At 56.2% G+C, this 22,442-nt stretch overlaps 1 protein-coding gene across 3 annotated transcripts in view; it reads left to right on the forward strand.

Annotated features, from left to right (window-relative positions):
- BRD4 (bromodomain containing 4) overlaps positions 1-19,451 on the forward strand; it is a 98,591-nt gene extending 79,140 nt beyond the window's left edge. For 2 of the 3 annotated variants that reach the window (XM_050769449.1, XM_050769448.1), the window contains exons 9-20: positions 58-254; positions 735-1,030; positions 2,056-2,166; positions 11,529-11,581; positions 11,696-12,065; positions 12,805-13,392; positions 16,283-16,395; positions 16,495-16,657; positions 16,784-16,914; positions 17,042-17,247; positions 17,327-17,570; positions 17,851-19,451. In XM_050769449.1, the coding sequence (XP_050625406.1) occupies positions 58-254; positions 735-1,030; positions 2,056-2,166; positions 11,529-11,581; positions 11,696-12,065; positions 12,805-13,392; positions 16,283-16,395; positions 16,495-16,657; positions 16,784-16,914; positions 17,042-17,247; positions 17,327-17,570; positions 17,851-17,919 (2,541 nt within the window). In that variant the 3' untranslated portion in view covers positions 17,920-19,451. Of the gene's footprint in view, positions 1-57; positions 255-734; positions 1,031-2,055; positions 2,167-6,958; positions 9,254-11,528; positions 11,582-11,695; positions 12,066-12,804; positions 13,393-16,282; positions 16,396-16,494; positions 16,658-16,783; positions 16,915-17,041; positions 17,248-17,326; positions 17,571-17,850 lie in introns of those variants that run through there. The other variant, XM_050769450.1, reaches the window with a different exon arrangement.
- The last annotated feature ends 2,991 nt before the right edge of the window (positions 19,452-22,442 follow it).

The following is a 22,442-nucleotide window of genomic DNA, read 5'->3' on the forward strand; positions in this document are numbered from 1 at the left end:
GGGTGACAGAAAAGTGGTCTTAACCCTGAGTGTGTGTCTTGTCTGTCTGGTCCATAGCTCAAAGCCGTGCACGAGCAGCTTGCAGCCCTCTCTCAGCCCCAGCAGAACAAACCAAAGAAAAAGGAGAAAGATAAGAAGGAAAAGAAAAAAGAAAAGCACAAAAGGAAAGAGGAAGTGGAAGAGAATAAAAAAAGCAAAGCCAAGGAACCTCCTCCCAAAAAGACAAAGAAAAATAATAGCAACAGCAGTGCGAGGTCTGTGTCCCCTGAGTTTGCCCTGGGTGGGGACCCTCCTTCCAGGGCCTGCTCTGAGACTGTGTGGGCCACTGCCCCTCCCCGTCCTCGTTGGGTGCGGAGGCTGCCCCTCTGCAGCGTGACTCCACAGGCCAGGCTGGTGGCCATTTGCACACAGGACTTAGCTGCACTGTCTCTGCCCCTTTCTGTAGGATGAGCCTTCGGAGCTCACCATGTTTCGTTGAGGGGGATGGGCGGCAAGGATGGGGCTGTAGCACAACCCCCACTCAGGCAGCCTGCAATCACAGTTGACTTTCAGTCTCTACTGGGTGCTCCCAGAGATTGAGTTGCCAATTCCCCGTTTCCTGTGAAGGCCGGTGGGTGGGGGGTATGGGAAGGGCGCCCCCGGCACCCCTTCACCCCAACATACATGTGGAGGAATGAGTGCCTGGCGTCCTCAGGGGGCCCGTTCTTGATGATGTGTGCATCGTCCCTTCATAGCAAGAAGGAGCCAGCGCCCATGAAGAGCAAGCCCCCTCCCACGTATGAGTCGGAGGAAGAGGACAAGTGCAAGCCTATGTCCTATGAGGAGAAGCGGCAGCTCAGCCTGGACATCAACAAGCTCCCCGGCGAGAAGCTGGGCCGCGTGGTGCACATCATCCAGTCACGGGAGCCCTCGCTGAAGAACTCCAACCCTGATGAGATTGAGATCGACTTTGAGACCTTGAAGCCGTCCACACTGCGTGAGCTGGAGCGCTATGTCACCTCCTGTTTGCGGAAGAAAAGGAAACCTCAAGGTGTGCTTGGGCCCTCTGGGCGTGGGGATCCTTCTGTGGGTCCCCTCAGTAACTTCCCTCCTTGCTCAGTCTACTCTCTGTGCGCTTTTTTTTTCCAATTATAATATTTGTGTTCTTGACACAGAAATCTCTGAAAGGTTGTGACGTCACCCTCGCCCCTAGGCTGTCAGTGTCTTTCTAGATCTCTGACTGGTGGTGTCTGGGGCCCCTCTGCACCTTGTTGCCTGAAGCTGTGTTCTAAACCAGAGCTGCTTTCGACCCAGGCTGCCTGCTGCTGAGTCTTCCTCTGGCCTCTTTGGGGAAGGAGGAAAGGCGGGTCTGCAGGGTCCCAGGACCTGTGTACCGATGGTTAATGCAGCACTGAACCGGCCTTTGTCCCTCTCTAGCAGGGACAGTTAGGTGTGGCATCCTTTCTGGACTCTTCCAAGCAGCTGTTTTGTGTCACACAGCTCATCTTGGTGTACGGCTTTCCTCTGAGGACTTAGGATCCGGTGTCAGGGCATTGCACAGTCTTTGTCCCCAGCCCAGACTGGCTCTTGGGATCCTTGGGCCCCTACCTGGGGCACACCACATGATGATTCCGGCGTGTGTCTGAACAGCTGTGTTGAGAGACCCCCTGGGGTCTCTCCCTGCCTTGCCTTACCTCTGGGCAGCATGTTCCTTTTGGATCCTCTTCTTCCCCTGTCAGAACAGTAACTGGGAGAATCCAAGCCTCATGCCCAGCAGTACCTTGTGTTAGGAAATTACCCCTCTGCCTGGTCTCTTGAATCCCTGATAAACCCCCCAAAGGGAACTTTGAGAGACTGAAGGAACCTTGAAATCCCAATGTCCGCAGTCTACCCATGGGAACTGTGGGGCCACGTGAGTTCTGGGAGTGGCAGCTGGCAATTAGGAGCAGCCCCTGGGCCCACCGTGCACAGGCTCCTCACTGGTCCTTCCTCCAGATGGATGGGGTGTGCATGTGGCTTACAGCGGCCTCCTGGGCCATGGCCCTGCCTGACCAGCTCCCATTGCTTGGGTTGCAGCTGAGAAAGTTGATGTGATTGCCGGCTCCTCCAAGATGAAGGGCTTCTCATCCTCAGAGTCGGAGAGCTCCAGTGAGTCCAGCTCCTCTGACAGCGAAGACTCCGAAACAGGTTAGGTGACTTGTGTCCTATGTGTCTTACCAAACTCCTCCCACCTGTGTCCGGGATGCTAGAGCCCAGAGACGGCCATCCCAGAACTTGCTGGGTTCCTCTGTCTGCCTGTCTGTGTCGTCTCCCTGGGGCCATGGATAGCCTTGCATTCTGTGCAGCAGTGTCCATTCTCTCAGCCTGTCCGTCATGCTGTCCCTGCCAGGGGCTGGTCATGGAGGACAGATGGCCAAGGGCGTTGACACTGCGGAGCCCTGGATGGTGGGTGGCGAGGCTGGGCCATGAGGACTGTGGGCATGGGGGCCCAGGCTGTGCTGTTGACCTTGAGGTGACCGTACCCAGCTTTGTGCCCCAGAGGAGACTTCGTGTCCCTAGGGCCTTCCCCATATCACAGTCACATGCAGTGCGGCCGCTTCAGGGAGACACTTCGCTGGTTTCTGGTGGATATGGAGCAGTCTGCTGCTGGCCCCTGCCATCAGCTGGGCCCCGGCCATTGCCTGCTCCTCCCCAGAGTGTGCTCGTTGCTGTGTTGGCTGCTCTTGAATCTGCCCTAACTCCACACGCACCTGGACTTGGCGTGTCTTTCTTGCAATTCTAACAGTCCCTTCTCTTCAAGCCCTGTGGGCCTGCACGTCGGACCCTGGGTTCTGCATTAGAGCCAACCTTCTGAGCAGCAGCCTCAGTGGGAGGTGGAGGCAGGTAGCAATTCTGGGTGCCAGGTGGGAGTGGAGAGGGTCTGCTCTCCTCCAAGTGTGCACTTTCCTCATTATTCTCAGGGGCACAGATGCTCAGGCTGGCGCAGAGGAGAGGATAGGGAGGGAGCCATGGTGCCCAGGAGGCCTGGCGACCAGCCCCTGCTGAGCGATGGAGCTAACATCCTGTGTTTATGGCCAACGGGGTTGCCACTAGGCTGGTGCAGCTGCGTCAGTGAGCTGGCGTGCTGCAGACCACCTGAGAGCTGGCCCTAGGGTCTCAGGCAGGCTGGGGAATGGGCATCCACAGTGGGAAACCTGTGTTTTGGCAGTAGACTCCTGCATGTTTTCCCACGGGCCTGTCGCATCCCTGGGATTTTATTCTAACTAGAAATAAATGCTAACCGTCAATAATCAGTGCATGTAAATAACTTGATCGTGCCAAGGAAGATTGAGGACCCCTCACAGCAGCTGGGGAGAGCCATGTTGCTCTGAGGTGTGTGCGCACAGATGGGGCGGGGGCAGGTGGCACCTCGGGTCTCGTCAGTATTCCTTTTCCCTTGGACAGCCTGGTGCCCTCTGCTTCCCAGGTGAGTGAGGAGACTTGCCTTGAAGTGGGCTGAAAGACCCTCCAGGACTCCAGATGCCCACATTCTCTAGCACAACTGTGCAGAATGCCCTGGGCAGCTCACTGGCCTCGTGGCCTTCCCTGTCGCCATCCTTCACACTTTCATCTCTAACCAGCACTCTCCCCACACTGCTTTTGTAATCCATCAGCCAGCAGGAGGCGCTGCACCCCATGGCTGCCCAGGATAGGGCTGGCTCTGCCACCCGAAGCTAGGGCCCCCACTCGCAGCACAGTGAGTGGGGTGAATGGCTGTATTCTTGGATCCAATTAGCATTCCTGGTGGCCGCTGACTTTTCACTTTCGGTGCCAGCCGAGCCTCCAGCTTGCCTTCCTCTGAGTTTTTGCACCTCCTGTTTTCTAGCTGACTGCTCCTACCGGAGGTTTTGTAGCCTTTGCATCTAAGGATCTCAGTGACCAAGTGGAAACCCCAGATGCTGAAATTGTCAGGGGACCTGATTAACTAAAATGACATGGCATGGTTGTGATGGGGGTGCTACTTTAGCCCTCACAAGACAAGACACCTTAGAGGGCTGTGGACATCATATTCTGATTTCCAGTCTGTGGTCGTGGCCTCTGCCCTTGTCCTCTGCGTCCCTCTTCTGGGCTCCTCTGCTTTGGCAGAGAAGTTGGGAACGCTCCTGGCTTCCTGAATGAGTGCCCCACACCCCTCCTCCCGCTGCTGAGATTTTATTATTTTTTCACTCCCCCACTTTTAAAAAAGTGGAAAGATTGTGCAACAAGTAATCTGAGAGTCCTGGGAACAGCTGTCCTGGCGGGAAGGAGGGCGAGATTTACGGTCTCAGAGCCGCTGGCTCCCAGGCTCCCAGGCTGTGGCGGTCCAGCCCTGGCCACTCGCGCAGCTGCCTGGGCTCTGGCCTTCCCCTCTTCCCAGACACCCTCCCCACCTTGGGTTTTGCCTGGCTCCCTTTTGTCTTCGCAGTCCTGGCCAGCAGGGGCTTTCCTTTGCCTTCTGTGTGCACTGAGTGAGCTGTGTCGTGGGCCGGCAGGGTGCTTCTGCTCTCAGGCGGGGTTGCTGCTAGGGTTTTGTACGGCAGATCCCGAAGCGGGAACCCACATCCTGGCACCAATAAATGCAGCCTTCTCCTGCCCTGTCCTGCACAGGACTCTGCATTCTCAGGGCGGGGGGGCAGAGGGGGCGTAGCTCCTTCAGCAGCTGCTCTCCTGGGTCCAGGAAGTCCAGCAGCCCTGATGTCCATGGCCAGTTACAGGCAGCTCTGCCTTAGTGGGGGAGTGGGTCAGGCTGGGGGAACATTATTTCCCTTTGGTATTTTGGGGCCTAATTGATTTGCAGCTTCCCCCAACCCCCCTTGTTCTTGTGTTTCCATTTGGATTGGAGCCGAAATTCCTGAAAGGGCCTATTTTTGTCACTTATACTACGGGGTTAGTTCCGCTGACACGGCCCTGAGACATGAATCACCAAAAGAAACCGAACAGAGTCACTAGATTGAGGCTGGGGGGTGTGATACTGAACACTCCTCCTGGCACCTATCCATAGACCAGGATGCTGTAGACTGATGCAGGCGTGGAGTGGTCCTCTGCGGCCAGGCTCCAGTTCAGGAAGCCACGGAACACAGGCAGGAGGAGGATGGCGGGGGTGGGTGCTGCTTTCCCAGCTGGGTCCCAGGCTACCATGTATTCCCCACCCTCTGCCCCGGCAGCATGCAGTGCAGTGGGCCAGCCCTACCACTTCCTCTGATTCCAGCTAGTGCTTGGGCTGGGGTCTTTCATTGAGCTGTGATTCCAGCTAAAGCCTGGAGCTGCTTGAGGGTTCTGTATTGTGACAGGCAGGGGTAGGGCACAAATGCCCCCCTCCCACCACCCCTAGGGCATCTGTAGACCTGGGGGGATCAGGCTGGAGGAAGACACTGTCCCAGGTGGGCTGTGGACAGTACTGTGGCTTTGCTGTCATTAGCAGCGGGGTTAGGTCTGCCCAGCATATGGGGCAGGGCATGTCCTAGGAATCTTCTAGCTTTCACTTGTCACATTGCTGACATCTGGCTCTTCCCAAGTGTCATGCACAGGTCTTTGTGAGCCGAGGTGTCTCCACAGCTTATATTCCTCTTAGGGATACCCCCTTCACCTCAGCTACCTGGGCTGGGACAGGGTCTCAGGGAGGTGTGAGAGAGCCTCCTGGGCTTTGGTCTGGTCTTCTAGTTGGAGCGGGAGCGCAGTCCAGCTATTTTAGTCTCCTGGCTTCCTTTTCCCAGGATTGGAGTGTGTGGGTGTTTCTTAATGGCTCCAGGGGAAAAAGGAATGCTTGATGTTTTGGAAAGATTCGAGCTGGGAAGTGCAGACAGAGGCCATGGGGCGTTCTTACCACACAACCAGCCTCAGCTTCCTGACCCCCAGGGTCTTTGAGGCACTTAGTCGCATCTCCAGGCCTGCTGCTTGCTTCCTCCACAGTGTGGCGCTTACCTAGGGGAAGGGTGAGAACCCTGAAGGTGGGGGAATAGGAAGAGACTTGAAGATGGGGCAGTAGCCTTTCCGTCTGCACAGGCAGGTGACTCCCCCCTACACACCCAGTATTTGCAGCTGGAGGGATTCTGGGGCTTCATGGGCGGGTGAGGGTGAGCCTTGTGGAATGTGGCCCGGAGTGAGAGGCCGCCAGTGGGCGGGTTTTTCCCATGCCCGCACTCAGGGGCCAGGGAGTAGTAGCACGTCGGTTGCATCCGTGACTCCAGCAGAGGCATCTGCTCTGCTGCGTGGGTGGGAACAAGCCCAGTGCCCCTCCCTGGTCCAGGGAGCCATGTTGGATGCCCCAGAAAAGGAAAGAAAGGACAAGACTTTATTCCTTAATGTGTTTCTTTTTCTTTTTTTCTTCCTCTTCAACAGTGTATATAATAGGTTCTGCTTTTTATAGAGTTTGAACTTTTTGTTTGGGGGATCTGGAGGAATGCAGAAATGAGGCTGTTTGCTCTTTCCCCTCCATTGGGGATCCTGCATTCTGGTACCTCCTTTCTTGGGGACCCAGGTGGAAGGGCTGGCATTGCCTCCCTGAGAATAGACAGTGCGCAGCCCCTGGATGTGAGATGAGCTCAAAGTCAGCAGGGGCCTAGTTGGCTTGCCATACCTGTCTGGTGGGACAGGGCAGGGGCACCACTCAAATTCAAAAGAAGCCGCTTGAGGGCAGTAAAGGAAATGCCGGCGTGCGCTCAGACAGGCAGGGCACTCGTGGAGCTTGGTAGTGGGGGCCAAAGCCCCTCTGTAGAAGCTGAACAGGCTGGGGGTGGTTTCCGAGGCACTCATGCATTCTGCCTCTGTGACCTTTCTAAGGGGGTGGTGGGTCTGTCCCTACCTATGGTTAGCAGGGCTCCAGTCTCCAGTGCTGTTCTTGTGCCCATCAGCCACCAGGGTGCAGGAGGCTGGCTCGGTCTGCAGTTCTTCTGTTCTTGTGACTTAAATGGTACATTCCACACCATTTCTCTCACACTGGTTTCTCTCTCCCTCTACGTAGGTCCTGCCTAATCATTGGACACGGACTCTTAATAAAACGGTCTTCAGTTCCAGATTCCTTCCCAGCAAGCTATAGCTTAAGTCCATTTTCTTCCGTGAAAGGGACAGGACTCCATCAAGTTATGGAATTCCTCAGAGCCCTGGGCCTGTCCCCCGGGGTGGATTAGTCATGTCCAGCAGCACACGCCTAGTCCCGCCTTCGGGAAGGCTGCCTGCCTGGCCAGCAGCCTGGGCCTCCCTGTGTAAAGACTGCCTGGCTGTCCTGCCCAGCCTCCCTGGTCCTCTGGGGTCCTCTGGGTGGGTGGCATCTCCTGGAGGGTGATGACAATCCCCCACACATGCATTCATGTGGTGCTGCTCTGTGTGCAAAGCCAGACCCCAAGTATGTTTTCTCTCTTTGTCCCATCCCTCTTTTTCTGGGACTTTGGACCCTAACTACTTCCCTCCTGAACCTCGCAGTGACATTAGTCCAGGAGAGCTCTTGTTCAGTGTGTAGAAGAACACTCTGACCTCTAGAGCTGTCCCAGATAAGGAGTGGGAGCTTTAGAGGCAAGGCCTCTAGATCCTGGAGGGCTCAGTGAGGCTCTTCCCACAGCATGTTTCTCACTGATACCCTATAAGGCTCGAGCCACCGCTGACTCTAAGCCTTTTGGAGTCTTTCCTCCTCCGTCCCCATTGTTCCCGTGCATTTCCAAAAGCTTAAGTTGCCTGGCGGGCATTTCCCCAGTTTCTTTGGCCTCCCTCTTCTCAAGTCACATAGGGAAAGTACCTCCTGGAACCAGGCTGCAGTGTGCAGGACCTGCCGGGCAGGCACTGGTGAAGGGCCTTGGGCCCATCATCCCCCAACCCCACCTCACCCCACCCACCTCCTCTAGGGGGGCGGATCTGGGCTGGTGGACTGGAGAGGGTGTCACTGACCCTCAGGGACTGCCCCATGGACACCTTTGATTGGTGTTAACAGTGTGAACATTTTTCCCGTCTTCAGTCCCTTAGAATAACGACAGCCCCTGGGGTTGGGGCAGGCGAGGGTGGCCACATCATCCAAGCCCTCCCAGAGGCACTAATAGGCTTTTTTGCTCTAAAAATAAATACCGGCCCTTTTTTGGTCACAAATCCAGCATCTCAGCAGAAAACTGCCTGACATGAAAAGTCCCCTAAGGAACTGCATCTGCGTTTCAGGGGCTTTTCATTTTTTCTCCTTTTTTAAAGTGTAGATTGTGGGTGCTTCCTAAAGGCCTGCCTTCTTCTGAAACTGGAAGTGGGCTGTCGCCATGGGCAAGCCCTCGGGTGCCGGCTCCCCGCCGGCGTGGGAGCCCTGGCAGCTCTCCTCAGCTCCCTGGGCTTGAGCAGCTGCAACTGCCCCAGATTTGCTGTGGAAGCAGGGGCTGGCCCTGGCCTCACCAGAGCCTCCCGGGGCCTGCATTGATGCTCAGGAGTTCCTGGGCTGCTCTTGATCCTCTCTGGGCGTCCAGCTTCCAGTCAAGCTCCGTTTGCCAAACAAACTATTCTGAGCTGCCCTTTGGCCTGCGCCTGTTGTGTTCCTGTTGCAGTCCCGCCTGGCTGAGACGGGGGCAGGCGGGAGAGCCTTCATGCCCAGATTCCCACAGGACAGTTGGGGAGCTGCTGGCATTGTCTTTCTGGGAAGATTCTGCTTTCTTGGACCAAATGGCAGCCTGGATGCCCAGTGTCAGGCCTGCATGCTGCCCCTGCCCCACACACACACACGCGCACACACACACTGCGCGCACACACACACTGCGCGCACACACACAGTGCACATGGGCCATAGCCACATGCCAGCTCTCCTCCAGGGTCCTTTCAACTTCACTGTCCAGGGACCCTCTCCTTCTTGCCCATGGGGCTTCCATCTGGCAGAGAACGCTCAGGGCTGGTTGAACTTGAAAGCACATTAGACTTAAGCTGTCACCTGTGCTTGGTGCCCCAGGAACAGCCAGAGAGGACAGTGCCCACTCACTTCTCCTTGTGGGCAGCCTCCTGTGCAGGAAGTGCCAGCCGGGCCTCAACGCACCAGCTGGCTGTGGGTCCTGAGGAGGAGCGGGAGGCGGCCACTCAGTGCAGGCGGGACTCCTCTCCTCTGCCCTGACCTTACCCTCCATCCTGCCTCCTTCATTGGAGTGGGGCTGGGGGGTGGGCGGAATCAGTGTTTTAATCGGATTTTTAAAAAACATTTTATTTCTTTGTACAATTACCATCCTATGTAAAGATGAAATTTGTGTTGAGTTGAAGATTGTCATGGAATAAAGATCACACCGTACTTGAGGCCATCTTCATGTAACCCTTTCTAGAGAGTTTTGTGTGGGGGTGTCTTGGGGCTGGTGTGTTGTGAAGCTGTGCACTTCCTGTCTTGTCTTTTACTGGTAACTCCGACACAAGGCTCAGACCACGTGGGCCAGATGGGGCTACCTCTACCACCAGCCCCTTTAGTCATCTGGTTCTGGGGGTCTGCCGTGCACCTCTCCCCCACTCGTTAGTCCTGCCTTGCCTGGGGGCCCCAGCACTTGCAAGGGGCCCTGGAGACAAGTCCCTAGGATATTACCTGTGGCCTTTCCGAGGCAGCTGAGACATGCCCCCTGGAATCCCCACAGGCCCTGCTGCACATTATCCCTACATCTCCTCCTGTGGGCCTTTGCTTACAGCCTGCAGGCTGTGAGGGGTTAGAGTGGCCATTCCTCTTTTACAACTGAAAAAACAAGGTTTCTTCCAAGGCCACGAGACAACAGGCGAGCCCCAGCATGTCCTTCCCTTGCACACACACTTTCTCCCTCAACTCTGCATCTGGACACATCCCCGAGGCTTCTCCTAGTCAGATTTCACACGGTGGCCCTGCTGCTTCCCGCTACCTTCCGCCTCCTGCCCCAGGTCCCCTCCAAGGTATGCCCAGCATGCCCCCAGACACCATGGCTCCTTCACCTCCTCACACTGGGATTAGTGCTGGGAGAGAAGCCATGGCCTTTTCTTCCTGCTTCCCTAGTGTGCAGGGTCTCACTGGTCCTGTGGCCGCCAACCTCTGCAGCCAGTGTTCCTCCCCGCTGCACCACAGCAGTCAGACTCCCTGTTGCCCTGACTCTGCAAATCTACCCGAGCTTTCCCTTCTGGCATGTCTCACCCACACCAGTCTCTCTCTCATCAGATGTCATACTCTGACCCAGAGCGTCCTGAGCCCTGTATGCAGGTTTGAGGTGGGGCCCCAGGTTCCCCCGTGTCCCCAGTTGCAGCCCCTGGTCATTTGTACAAGGACGTGTGTCTGTAGCTGCTGAGGTCTGTGTCCATGTCTTGTCTCGTGTGGAGTGGTGAGCTCTTACAGGGCACAAGGTCTTTCCCCATCCCTTTTGGTGTCTTGCTGCACTGAGGGCCACAAGCCTCACAGAAGCTTAGCGTGGCCCTCCACGAAGCAGATCCAAGTGGAAGGAGCCTCGATTTGGGCAAAGCATGTGTCCTCCAACACCAGCAGCAAGAGGCAGCACCCTGGCAAGGAGCTCAGGCGAAGCCAGGCAGTGCCATGAAGTGCTTCTCAGTGACAGGAATCCAAAAGGCGCCATATCATGGGCCCGGCCTCCAATCTGGTGGCTGGCGACTGTGTGACCTGCCAGCCCGTGAGCACTGGCCAGGGCTCATGTCCCCCACTGGGGCCTGTACACCATCCATGTTTGGTGAGGGGACATCCAGCTGGCAAAAGTCCCTTAGTGTAAATTTCTGGGGTGGGGACAGAGGTGGGCATGCTGGCTCTTGAGTACACCTCGCCGGGGCAGACACACCCTGGACCCATCCACCCCACTGTGGTGCCAAGCTGTCAGCCCACAGGAGCGAGGGCACATGCTGCCTTCTGTCTGCAGCATGGTGACTGTGTCCCAAAGCAGGGACTTCTGAGGTCCACCTACCTCTTTAGTTGCTGGTCATTCCCAGGGGGCCAGCCTGCTCCTTTTTTTTTCCTCCTGGAGTGGGCTCTCTGCATTCTCCCTTGCCGATATGTTCCTCACAGTCCTGTGGCTCTCGCCCCAGCTGAGCCTCTCTGCTTCCCCTTGGAGAATGGAAAGGAGTGGGCCTCAGAGGGCCATGCAGTTGGAGGCCCCTGTGAAGCTGCTTTTTAGCCATGTGACCCTAGACAAGTCTCCTCCCTTCTCAGAGCTCCTCTTTTCTCAACTGTCAGATGAATGTGACCAATTGCAGCCATCACAAGTTGTGGAAAACTGAGCAGGTTGCCGTCCAGGCCGTGCACTCAGTCCCTATAGTGAGTGACTGACCCTTTTATAGTGGGAGGCGTTGGGCAAGCTCTCAGCTTCCGGTGCGGCTGTGGTGATCTGAAGCTTGGCAGGGGAGGCTTTTTCAGGCACAGTCCCTGCTAGGAAAAACAGCAGGCAAGTGGGTAGGTGATGCCTCGCATGTCTCTCCCTCCCCCGTGATGACCAACTCATCCCGCTTCGAACCCGGCTGCCCTCTCTCAGGGTCACTGGTCCTCCTGAACGTGCCCTGTTTTTTCCTCTTTCTCCATCCAAGGCCAGCTCACTCACCTTCTCCCCCAGAGCCTCACTACCTTCTCTTTTCCTCTGCAGAGATGGCTCCGAAGTCAAAAAAGAAGGGGCACCCCGGGAGGGAGCAGAAGAAGGTACATGGGCTCAGGGGGCATCCTCCATTATGTGGGAAACTGGGTCTGGCCCTGGCCGGTTCTGCCTGCCTGACATCAGCCTGTCTGTCTGTCTGTCTGTCTTTCTGTCTGCAGCACCATCATCACCACCATCAGCAGATGCAGCAGGCCCCGGCTCCTGTGCCCCAGCAGCCGCCCCCGCCTCCCCAGCAGCCCCCACCGCCTCCACCTCCGCAGCAGCAACAGCAGCCGCCGCCCCCACCTCCCCCACCATCCATGCCTCAGCAGGCAGCCCCGGCGATGAAGTCCTCGCCCCCACCCTTCATTGCCACCCAGGTGCCCGTCCTGGAGCCCCAGCTCCCAGGCAGCGTCTTTGACCCCATCGGCCACTTCACCCAGCCCATCCTGCACCTGCCGCAGCCCGAGCTGCCCCCTCACCTGCCCCAGCCGCCTGAGCACAGCACTCCACCTCATCTCAACCAGCACGCGGTGGTCTCTCCTCCAGGTGAGCCGTGGCCCACCCCGGTGTGGGCTGAGACCCCTTCCTGCCTCGGTTCGCCTATGTGGTGTCTGAGTACTCTGGCTGGGCGGCAGCTTAGCCTCAGCGGCTCTGGTCTCTAGAGGGAAGATCCGCGGTTTCTCAGGGCCATCTTGGAAGTTAAAGGAGATGCTTCAAGACAGGTCTTGCAAGTTGATTCAGAAGATTTTTGTTTTTGTTTTTGTTTTTAAAACACCTGAGATCATTTGAGTAACAATCTAGATTTTGACTTATTTTTCCTGCTGGGCCAGGCGTCATGTTAGATGAGAAGAGCTGCGACCCCTCTGTAGCTTTTCTCATCAGGGGTTGGGAGGTGCACTCATGCAATGCGATTCCTCCTGTGGAACCTGGACAGCACTCACCTGGGGGATATGGGGACAGGGCCACCTTCCTGGGGGCCTGGGCAACGGCCAGGCAAGTGAGGGACCAAGCTCTGCACTGAGGTCTGAAGGGCCATTGTGAGCATGGGGAGCAGGAGCTGGGGACACAGAGCATAGGGTAGGACGACACTGCCCTAAAGCTCTCTCTGGAAGCTGGCTGCTGCTCTGGAGTTTGTGGGAGACCACGGTAGGTGGGGAGGGAGTGCCAGTTTGAGGGAGGCCAGCAGGAGGCCACTGGAGTCCAGATGAGGTCAGGATGGAGCAGAAAGGCCAGGCTGGGGCCACAGGTGCTCAGGCCTCACCGCCTCGGTATTGTGTCGTTCCAGCTTTGCACAACGCACTGCCCCAGCAGCCATCACGGCCCAGCAACCGAGCCGCTGCCCTGCCTCCCAAGCCCGCCCGGCCCCCAGCCGTGTCACCAGCGTTGACCCAACCACCCCTGCTCCCACAGCCCCCCATGGCCCAACCACCCCAAGTATTGCTGGAGGATGAAGAGCCACCTGCCCCACCCCTCACCTCCATGCAGATGCAGCTGTACCTGCAGCAACTGCAGAAGGTGCAGCCCCCTACGCCGCTACTCCCTTCCGTGAAGGTGCAGTCCCAGCCCCCACCCCCCCTGCCGCCCCCACCCCACCCCTCTGTGCAGCAGCAGCTGCAGCAGCAGCCGCCACCACCCCCGCCACCCCAGCCCCAGCCCCCGCCCCAGCAGCAGCATCAGCCCCCTCCACGGCCCGTGCACTTGCAGCCCATGCAATTCTCCACCCACATCCAACAGCCCCCACCACCCCAGGGCCAGCAGCCCCCCCACCAGCCCCCGGGCCAGCAGCCACCCCCACCGCAGCCTGCCAAGCCTCAGCAAGTCATCCAGCACCACCATTCACCCCGGCACCACAAGTCGGACCCCTACTCAACCGGTAAGTGGCCCTCACCTATGGACTCTAGGGAGGCTGGTGCTGGGCCTGTAGTTTTGTCCTCAGGAAGCCGGAAGGGTTAACTCATGCTTTAGGCTGCAGTGGGTTCAGAGCTGAGCCTCAAAGTCTGGCTGTTTGGAGGGGGACCTGGAAGGGTCATTGGTGCTTTCTGCAGCGTGTTTATCAGGTGTCTGTCTTGCTTGTGACTCGAGATCGCCCAGAATAAGGTCCCTCTGGTCCCTCTTAGAACTTAGAGTCAGGAGCACAACAATGCTAGGTGACTTCTCGCTAGGTGGGGAAGCTAGGGGCCCAGGGAGGCACCTGATCCACCTCGAGGGGGTCAGGATATGCTTCCAAGAGGCAGTGATCACAGACAGGTAGCAGCTAACTTAGAAAGCAGAGTGAGTAGTGAAGTTCAGGGAGAGCCAGAACCATGGTGGGGAGCACTGCGCTGGAAGCTCAAAGGCAGCTCAGAGCCCGCCCGGGACCTGTCCTCGTAACCTGTTCCCAGCCTCCAGTCCAGTCCAGGCCACCTTTTTCCCATTGACAGCATTGGTCAGGCCACACCCTCTCACCTTTTTTGGGCACTTAAGTGTCAGTAACCAAAATGTCCTGGCTGGTTCTGGCCAGTGCCTCCTGATGTGGTGCTGCAGGGTTAGGGTGGAGGGTCCTGGCCTCAACAGTGTAGATGGTGCTGTCTGTCTTGGGCGTGTACCAGGTGCTACCTGCAAATCAGCAACAAGGCAGGGCTGTGATTACTCCTAACTCAACAAAAGCTGCTGGGTGCAGGCCGAGTGCGGTGGCTCACGCCTGTAATCCCAGCACTTTGGGAGGCCAAGGCAGGTGGATCACCTGAAGTCAGGAGTTTCAAGACCAGCCTGACCAAGATAGTGAAACCCTGTCTGTGTTAAAAATACAAACATTATCCAGGCGTGGTGGCAGGCACCTATAATCCCAACCACTCGGGAGGCTGAGGCGGGAGAATCGCTTGAGTCTGGGAGGCGGAGGTTGCAGTGAACTGAGATCGTGCCACTGGACTCCAGCCTGGGTGACAGATTGAGACTCCATCTCAAAAAAAAAAAAAAAAAAAAAAAAAAGGCTGCCAGGTGCCAAGTGGATCGCTGCGTGTCCTGAGCCAGGAACAGCTGCCTGTCCTCCTCGGGAAACACTGGTGTTGGGCTTCGCAGCTGTGCGGCTGTTCGTGTTCTCACACGAAGCAGGACCAGGCTCCTTTTGGGGGTAATAGACGGAATGCAAGGCATTTAGAGCCAGCACTTGGGTGCACCGGGCGCCTACCAGGACTGAGGCAGGTCTCCTCCAGCCAGCTCTCCTTCAGGTCCCTGACCCTGACTCGAGCCCCAACAGGCTAGGATGGGGCATCAAGAGGAGTGTGGATTGGGATCATGCTGGGAGCTTCGGGCCAAAGGCCAAGTTGTTAGACTCCCAGAGAGACTTAACAGGCATCCCTGGGCACCCTGCCAGCTTTCAGGAGCCATCCGTTGAGCCACCCTCTGAACCCACCAGCAGGCAGGTGGTTTCTATAAACCACAGCCCCCGGCGCCTACTGTTGCCCAGGTCAGACTCAGCAGGTGCTGAAGGCTTCCCACCCTAGGTGGGTGGGAAGCTGTTGCAGTCGTGTGCCTGTGGATCCCTGGCGGGCCAGACCTGGGGCCCTCCAGCACTGAATGGAGATGGCAGTGCCCAGAGTGGTCCCAATGTGCTAGAATTGAAGGAGACGTCAAGGCCAGGAAAACCAGCCACACAGGGCAGTGGGCTGCGGGGACAGGGTGGGCCTGGCCACCATATGGGGGCTCCAAGCAGCTGCAATGTCTTCTGGCATTAGGAGCGGGTCCTGGCTCTAGAGAGGCAGGAGAATCTACCACACCTGGGGCATTGTGGTTTGCTCCAGGCCTATGAAAATAGGTGCCTCCAGCCAACAGGACTCCTGGAGAACCCAAGGGTGCCTGTGCTGGCAGACGGTGGAAGGAGATGGGTGTGAGGCTAGGCTGGGAGCAAAAGCATTGCAGAGAGGCAACCTCCTTTGTGGACAGTGTGGCTTGTCCCGAGCTGGAGCTAGTCAATGGGCGGTGAGGCCCCTTGCCTGCAGGGATTCCAACAGAGAGAGGCCACGTGTTGAATGGGCAGGAGTCAGCTCCTCCAGCTGCGCAGTCTCGAGGTGCTGGCTTACTGTGATTCAGAGCCCAGTAGTCCCTGTGGCTGCTGGATCCTTCCCAGCCTTGGGTTGGATGCAGGTGGCAGGCTGGTCTGTTTCGTAAAAGAGACAGCTCCAGGCCCTGTTCTGCCTGCTCCCCACTCGGCCCAGGTGGAGGCCAATTCCAGGCTTCCCTTTTCTGTGGGGCGTGCAGGCTGAGTGGGGAATTAGGACCATGGGGAGGGTCCTGAGCATCCCCAACCTCAGGACTGAGTCCTGCACCCCCTGCTGTCATCCAAGTGGGCCAGGAACCCAGGCTGAGCTTTGTGGGGTTAAAAAGTATTAGGGCCCAGGCCCTGCCAAGCCCACATGTGTCAGGATCTGTGTTTGCCACAGCATCCCAGATGGTTCTGATGCACACAGGAGGGTCAAACACCAGGACTGGTGCCACAGGGCTCCAGAAAGCCCTGCTGCACACTGAGTTATTACCCACGTGCAGGGGGACACAGGGCACGCAGCCCTTTGGGGGAGGAGTCATGTCCTCACCAGGCCCAGTCTCTTGCATGGGTCTTTACTTTCTTGAGCTGGAGTGATGGACCCTTGTCCCAGGGCCTGGGTGGCATGTGCAGGTTCTCCGTCCAGCCCATCTTTTCCTTCCCGACAATTCTCTCAGGGCCCAAGTGGCCCAGGGCCTGCAGCTCTAAGCCAGCCCCTTGACATATTCCTTGTCCCCTCTCCTAGGTCACCTCCGTGAAGCCCCCTCCCCGCTTATGATACATTCCCCCCAGATGTCACAGTTCCAGAGCCTGACCCACCAGTCTCCACCCCAGCAAAACGTCCAGCCTAAGAAGCAGGTAACGGGCAGGGCTGGGCCATAGTCTCCAGGGCCAGGCGTGGACCGGGGCCAGGGGTACCTGCTCACCTCACCAGCTGCTGTGCCTGTGCCATCCCAGGAGCTGCGTGCAGCCTCCGTGGTCCAGCCCCAGCCCCTGGTGGTGGTGAAGGAGGAGAAGATCCACTCACCCATCATCCGCAGTGAGCCCTTCAGCCCCTCGCTGCGGCCGGAACCCCCCAAGCACCCGGAGAGCATCAAGGCCCCCGTCCATCTGCCCCAGCGTGAGTGCCCTGTCCGCCCACAGCCAGGGCTCAGGTCCCCAGGCCTGTGTTGGACGTGAGCTTGCTGTGGGGCTGGTGGACCATGCGCCGCCGTGGGCCTGAGCCCATGGGCTGTTTATGTTCCAGGGCCGGAAATGAAGCCTGTGGATGTCGGGAGGCCTGTGATCCGGCCCCCCGAGCAGAACGCACCGCCACCGGGGGCCCCTGACAAGGACAAACAGAAACAGGAGCCGAAGACTCCGGTTGCACCCAAAAAGGTCGGGATGGAGGTCCATGGGTGTCGTTTGCCCCTTGGCCATGGAAGGTGCCATGCTGGGCATGCCCCCTGCTATGCCCTTTAGGCACAGCAGACCCCTCACCCACCCCAACCTCTCTGTTCTGCAGGACCTGAAAATCAAGAACATGGGCTCCTGGGCCAGCCTAGTGCAGAAGCATCCAACAACCCCCTCCTCCACAGCCAAGTCATCCAGCGACAGCTTCGAGCAGTTTCGCCGTGCTGCTCGGGAGAAGGAGGAGCGTGAGAAGGCCCTGAAGGCTCAGGCCGAGCACGCTGAGAAGGAGAAGGAGCGGCTGCGGCAGGAGCGCATGAGGTGGGCGAGGGCTCTGGGCGGGGCATGGGGACTCCTGGGGCCACACCAGTCCCCAGGCTGACTGGGACCCTCTGCCCAGGAGCCGAGAGGATGAGGATGCGCTGGAGCAGGCCCGGCGGGCCCATGAAGAGGCTCGCCGGCGCCAGGAGCAGCAGCAGCAGCAGCAGCAGCGCCAGGAGCAGCAGCAGCAGCAGCAACAACAAGCGGCTGCAGTGGCTGCCGCTGCCACCCCCCAGGCCCAGAGCTCCCAGCCCCAGTCCATGCTGGACCAGCAGAGGGAGTTGGCCCGGAAGCGGGAGCAGGAGCGAAGACGCCGGGAAGCCGTGAGTCTGGAGGCCTGGTGGGGACCCTGGCCTAAGGGTTAGCTCCTGGGGGAGCTGGGAAAGGGGTACTGGAGACTGGACAGGGAGGGGCAGCAGGGGAGCCCAGGCCCTGCTGGTCAGCGTGCGGTCCTCTGGGCTCAGATGTAGGGGCCTGAGTGCTGTGTGTGAACGGGATGGGCGCTGTGAGGGGTCAGCCCTGGGGAGGGCAGTGGGTGTGAGGACTTGGAGCTGCAGGGTGGCTAGGTCACCCTCCTGACTCCCTCTTTCCTTTCTCCTCCAGATGGCAGCTACCATTGACATGAATTTCCAGAGTGATCTATTGTCAATATTTGAAGAAAATCTTTTCTGAGCGCACCTAGGTGGCTTTTGACTTTGATTTTCTGGCAAAACATTGACTTTCCATAGTGTTAGGGGCGGCGGTGGAGGTGGGAGCAGCGGCCAGGGGATGCCTCAGGGCCTGGCCCTCCTGCATGCTATGCCCGGGGCAGGCCTGACGGGCAGCTGAGGATTGCAGAGCCTATCTGCCTTACGGCCGGTCGGACAGACGTCCCGCCACCCACCACCCCGCACAGGACGTCCGCTCAGCGCACGCCTTGTTACGAGCAAGTGCCGGCTGGACCCAAGCCCTGCATCCCCACGTGCGGGGCAGAGGCCCTTCTCTCCGCCAAATGTCTACACAGTATACACAGGACATCGTTGCTGCCGCCACCGTGACTGGTTTTCTGTCCCCAAGAACGTGACGTTCGTGACGTCCTGCCCGCCAGGAGTCCTTCCCCACACCCTAGCAATCGCCGCCCGCTCCCAGGAGGCCAGGGCAGGCCCGCGTGGGCTGGAAGCGGGCGAGGCCAGCCCACCCCCTCGCTGGCACTGACTTTGCCTTGAACAGACCCCCCCGACCCTCCCCCACAAGCCTTTAATTGAGAGCCGCTCTCTGTAAGTGTTTGCTTGTGCAAAAGGGAATAGTGCCGTGGAGGTGTGTGTGTCCATGGCATCCGGAGCGAGGCAACTGTCCTGTGTGGGTAGCCCTCGGCCGGGGAGTGAGGCCGCCAACCAAAGTCAGTTCCTTCCCACCTGTGTTTTTTTTTTTTTTTTTTCTATATATATTTTTTGTTGAATTCTATTTTATTTTTAATTCTCTCTTCTCCTCCAGACACAATGGCACTGCTTATCTCCGAAATGGTGTGATCGTCTCCTCATTGAGCAGCGGCTGCCACCGCGCTGTGGGTAGTGTGTGACCGTGGCTGTACTGTATAGTGAACATAGTTGGCATATCTTTGTTTGAAGTTTGTTGGTGACTCCACCAAACTGGTGTAAAAAAAGAAAAAGCTCAAAAAAATCCACAAAAAAGACAAAACACACAAAAAAATCCGCCTATATTTTACTCAGTTTCAAACTTTATTAGTCTATTTTTAATTATAAAACCAGAAAGCTGCGATTTCTTTTCCTTCCCCTCCCCCCCACCCATTTGTTGGCTTTTTTGTTTTTTAATGTCAGATGTGTTGAGTTGGGTTTTTTTGTTGTTGTTGGTTTTTTTTTTTTTTTTTTTTTTTTTTTTTTTTTTTTTTTTTTTTTTTTTACTGAGAAAGGAAGGGCCAAGGGATGAGGTGGGCACCAGACCCTGGGGGCGCCACAGACTGAGACTCCCCCACCTGGCGCCCAGCCCTGACCAGCTGGCCGCTCCTGCCCATGCTTTTTTTTTTTTTTTAATTTTATAATTGGAGCCCTTGGTGAGGTTACGCGTGCCATGAGAACCCACTCTACACCACGACGCTGGTGCCTCAGTGTTGGCCAAACTCTGGAGTCACTGACTGGTTTGACTTTCATACGGTGAATATGCATTTGGTCTGTACTGATCATGGAATAAACACATCTCTCTTTTTTAATGCTGGCGTCTCCCTGACATTTCTTTGTGAACTATTGCCTAGGCTAGGCCCAGGGGACCCCCTGGACCCCAGACCATCTCTGTACAGGATCTACCGCCAGGGATTACCTAGCCCCTCTCCTGTGACCTGTCCCTGTCTGCCCTGGGCAGGAGCCATGCAGGCTCATACCAACCACCCCAAGCTGAAGCTGTGACGCAGAGCCCGGTACCCATCCTTGTGGACCCTGGCCAAGGTGGAGGGTGTACTCCAGCAGAACCCTGGCCAAACTCCAGACAGTATTCTTCCCCTCCACCCTACTCCATCCTGTCCCCCCATTCACCAAAGGTCTTGGGCCACTTCTCCCACCTTGCCTGCCTCAACCTAACTACTCCTTTCATTTAAGCTCAGGGTTAACCAGATATTCTTAGATAAGTTTACATCCCCTGAAATAGAATCCTAACCCCCCCATGCATATACACACACGCGTGCACATTGCTGTCCCAGAAAGCCCACAGGTGGCCACCCTGCCTGTGTGCCCACCTGTGTACGCACATGCCCCAGCCACAAGGCACGGGTGACGGCCAAGAAGAACCCCTAAGATGTAAGATACAAGTATATAATTTATATGTATGCAGAGACAAACTGAAACATTTCTAGCACTGTTTATTAACCTATATCCCCTCTTTTTGACCTGAAAGGTCCTTTATTGTCTTTGGATCTGCCAAATCTCCCTGTGAGGGTGTGGTTCAGGCATCCAGCCAGAGGCCCCCCACTTCCTCGATGTCCCTGCCAACTCAGGCACTTCCTCATATACCACTGTGCCGCTTCAAGTGTGACGTATTTAGGTTCTTTGGGGTTTCTTCCATCTCATCCCACCCCCTCATTTTTGTTCCTTGTTTTGTTCAGACACTTCCCCAGGCTGGGTCCAACTGCTGAGCTGGATAGTTTTCTCTGCACCTTCCTGCTGAAGATTTAACTCTGCCATGGCCTTCTCCACACCTCCCTGATGGGTGTCTCTCTAACTCGGTTGTAATTAGAACTGGGATCTATTTAATTTCTCCAGCCATTTCCCAACCCTTCCCACAGTACTAGAAATCTTAGTCCTATACCAGAGTAAGAGGTGTGTACAAGCCCCCACTGTACTGTATGCACGGATCGCTTGGCCAATAATTATGTCAGTGAATCTGAGAGCTGTATTAAACACTTTAGACATTTGTAGAAGGGAATTCATAGACTTTTCACTTATATACAAAAGGTTTTTTTTTTTTTGTGCAGTTCTCATTGCAAAAATAAACATTTGTACTGAATATAAAGTTACTCTCCTGTGACAACTGCTGTCTTTTTGTTTGAGGGTAGACAGAAGCGGGGAAGGTGAGGGCTGGGGTTCAGTGATGTGTAGCAGAGGAAGAAGGGAGGTTCCCAAGACATGCACCACCCATGCGGCCAGATTAGCGGAGTCAGGAGGGAGAGATCCTGGGAACATTAAATTGTGAGAGAATTGATTTAATGGAAGGTGTAAAAGAAAAAGCTGCCAGGCACGGTGACTCATGCCTGTAATCCCAGCACTTTTGGGGGGCCGAGGTGGGAGGATCGCTTGAGGTCAGCAGTTAGAGACTAGCCTGGCCAAGGTGGTGACACCCCGTCTCTATTGAAAAATACAAAAAATTAGCTGGGCGTGGTGGCACACGCCTGTAGTCCCAGCTACTCTGGAGGCTGAGGCAGGAGAATCGCTTGCACCTGGAGGCAGAGGTTGCAGTGAGCCGAGATCATGACACCACTGCATTCCAGCTTGGGTGATTTGGTGAGACTCCCAACTCAAAAAAAAAAAAAAAAAAGCTTTGATGTAGGCTAATCACACAACAAAAGAAAGGTAGTGGTTAAGTAGTCCAGGGAGAACAAAAGTTTGTACACTATGGGCAATGTAATCATAGAGGTCTATTCAGCCCCGAGATGCGTTGTTTACTGAGGCAGAACATAAACCACTATTCACCTTTAAGTAGCAACTTCATGGACTTAATTATGGTCCCAGGACAGTAATGTTTAGCAGCCTTGACAGTTCAAAGGTATATGGATAAAAGTGGGAGGTGGGAAGGGGCAAGAGGTGACAAGTGGAGTTTTTTTTTTCTTTCTTTCTTTTTTTGAGACGGAGTCTGGCTCTGTCGCCCAGGCTGGAGTGCAGTGGCCAGATCTCAGCTCACTGCAAGCTCCGCCTCCCGGGTTTACGCCATTCTCCTGCCTCAGCCTCCCGAGTAGCTGGGACTACAGGCGCCCGCCACCTCGCCCTGCTAGTTTTTTTGTATTTTTTAGTAGAGACGGGGTTTCACCATGTTAGCCAGGATGGTCTCGATCTCCTGACCTCGTGATCCGCCCGTCTTGGCCTCCCAAAGTGCTGGGATTACAGGCTTGAGCCACCGCGCCCGGCAGACAAGTGGAGTGTTTTTAAAGGAAACTAATAGGGAAACAAAAAACAGCATGTCCAGGGGTAGTGATGTGAGCAAGTCTGTGGCTAATGTCATACATTGATTAAGTCAAGAAATAGAGGCGGGACATGGTGGCTTACATCTGTAATCCCACTTTGGGAGGTGGAGGCTTGAGGATTGCTTGAGGCCAGGAGTTTGAGACCACCCTGGACAATATAGCAAGTCCTCTCTATGAAAAGTTTTTGAAAAATTAGCTGAGTGTGGTGGCACAGGCCTGTAGTTCCAACGACAGGTTGTAGTGTTTGAGCCCAGGAGTTCGAGGCTGCAGTGAGCTATGATCGAAACCCCATCTGAAAAAAAAAAAACGCTAAAAACGTTCCAGTGGCTGCTTCCGGGAGGAAGGGTAGGTGTAGCCACAGATTCCTGTCTTTTTCCCTACATCTTTGTGGATGGCTGTTTAACAGGATGTATGTCTTCAGGCAAATGACTTCATCCTCGAATTTCAGGTTCATGATCTACAGGATGTGATTATGCTACTTCGACCTAATAGGGTTGCTATACGGGTTAAGTGATGGGTGTCCCTAAAATGT

The sequence above is a fragment of the Macaca thibetana genome, chromosome 19 (genome assembly GCF_024542745.1).
Source record: "Macaca thibetana thibetana isolate TM-01 chromosome 19, ASM2454274v1, whole genome shotgun sequence".
Taxonomy (NCBI): domain Eukaryota; kingdom Metazoa; phylum Chordata; class Mammalia; order Primates; family Cercopithecidae; genus Macaca; species Macaca thibetana.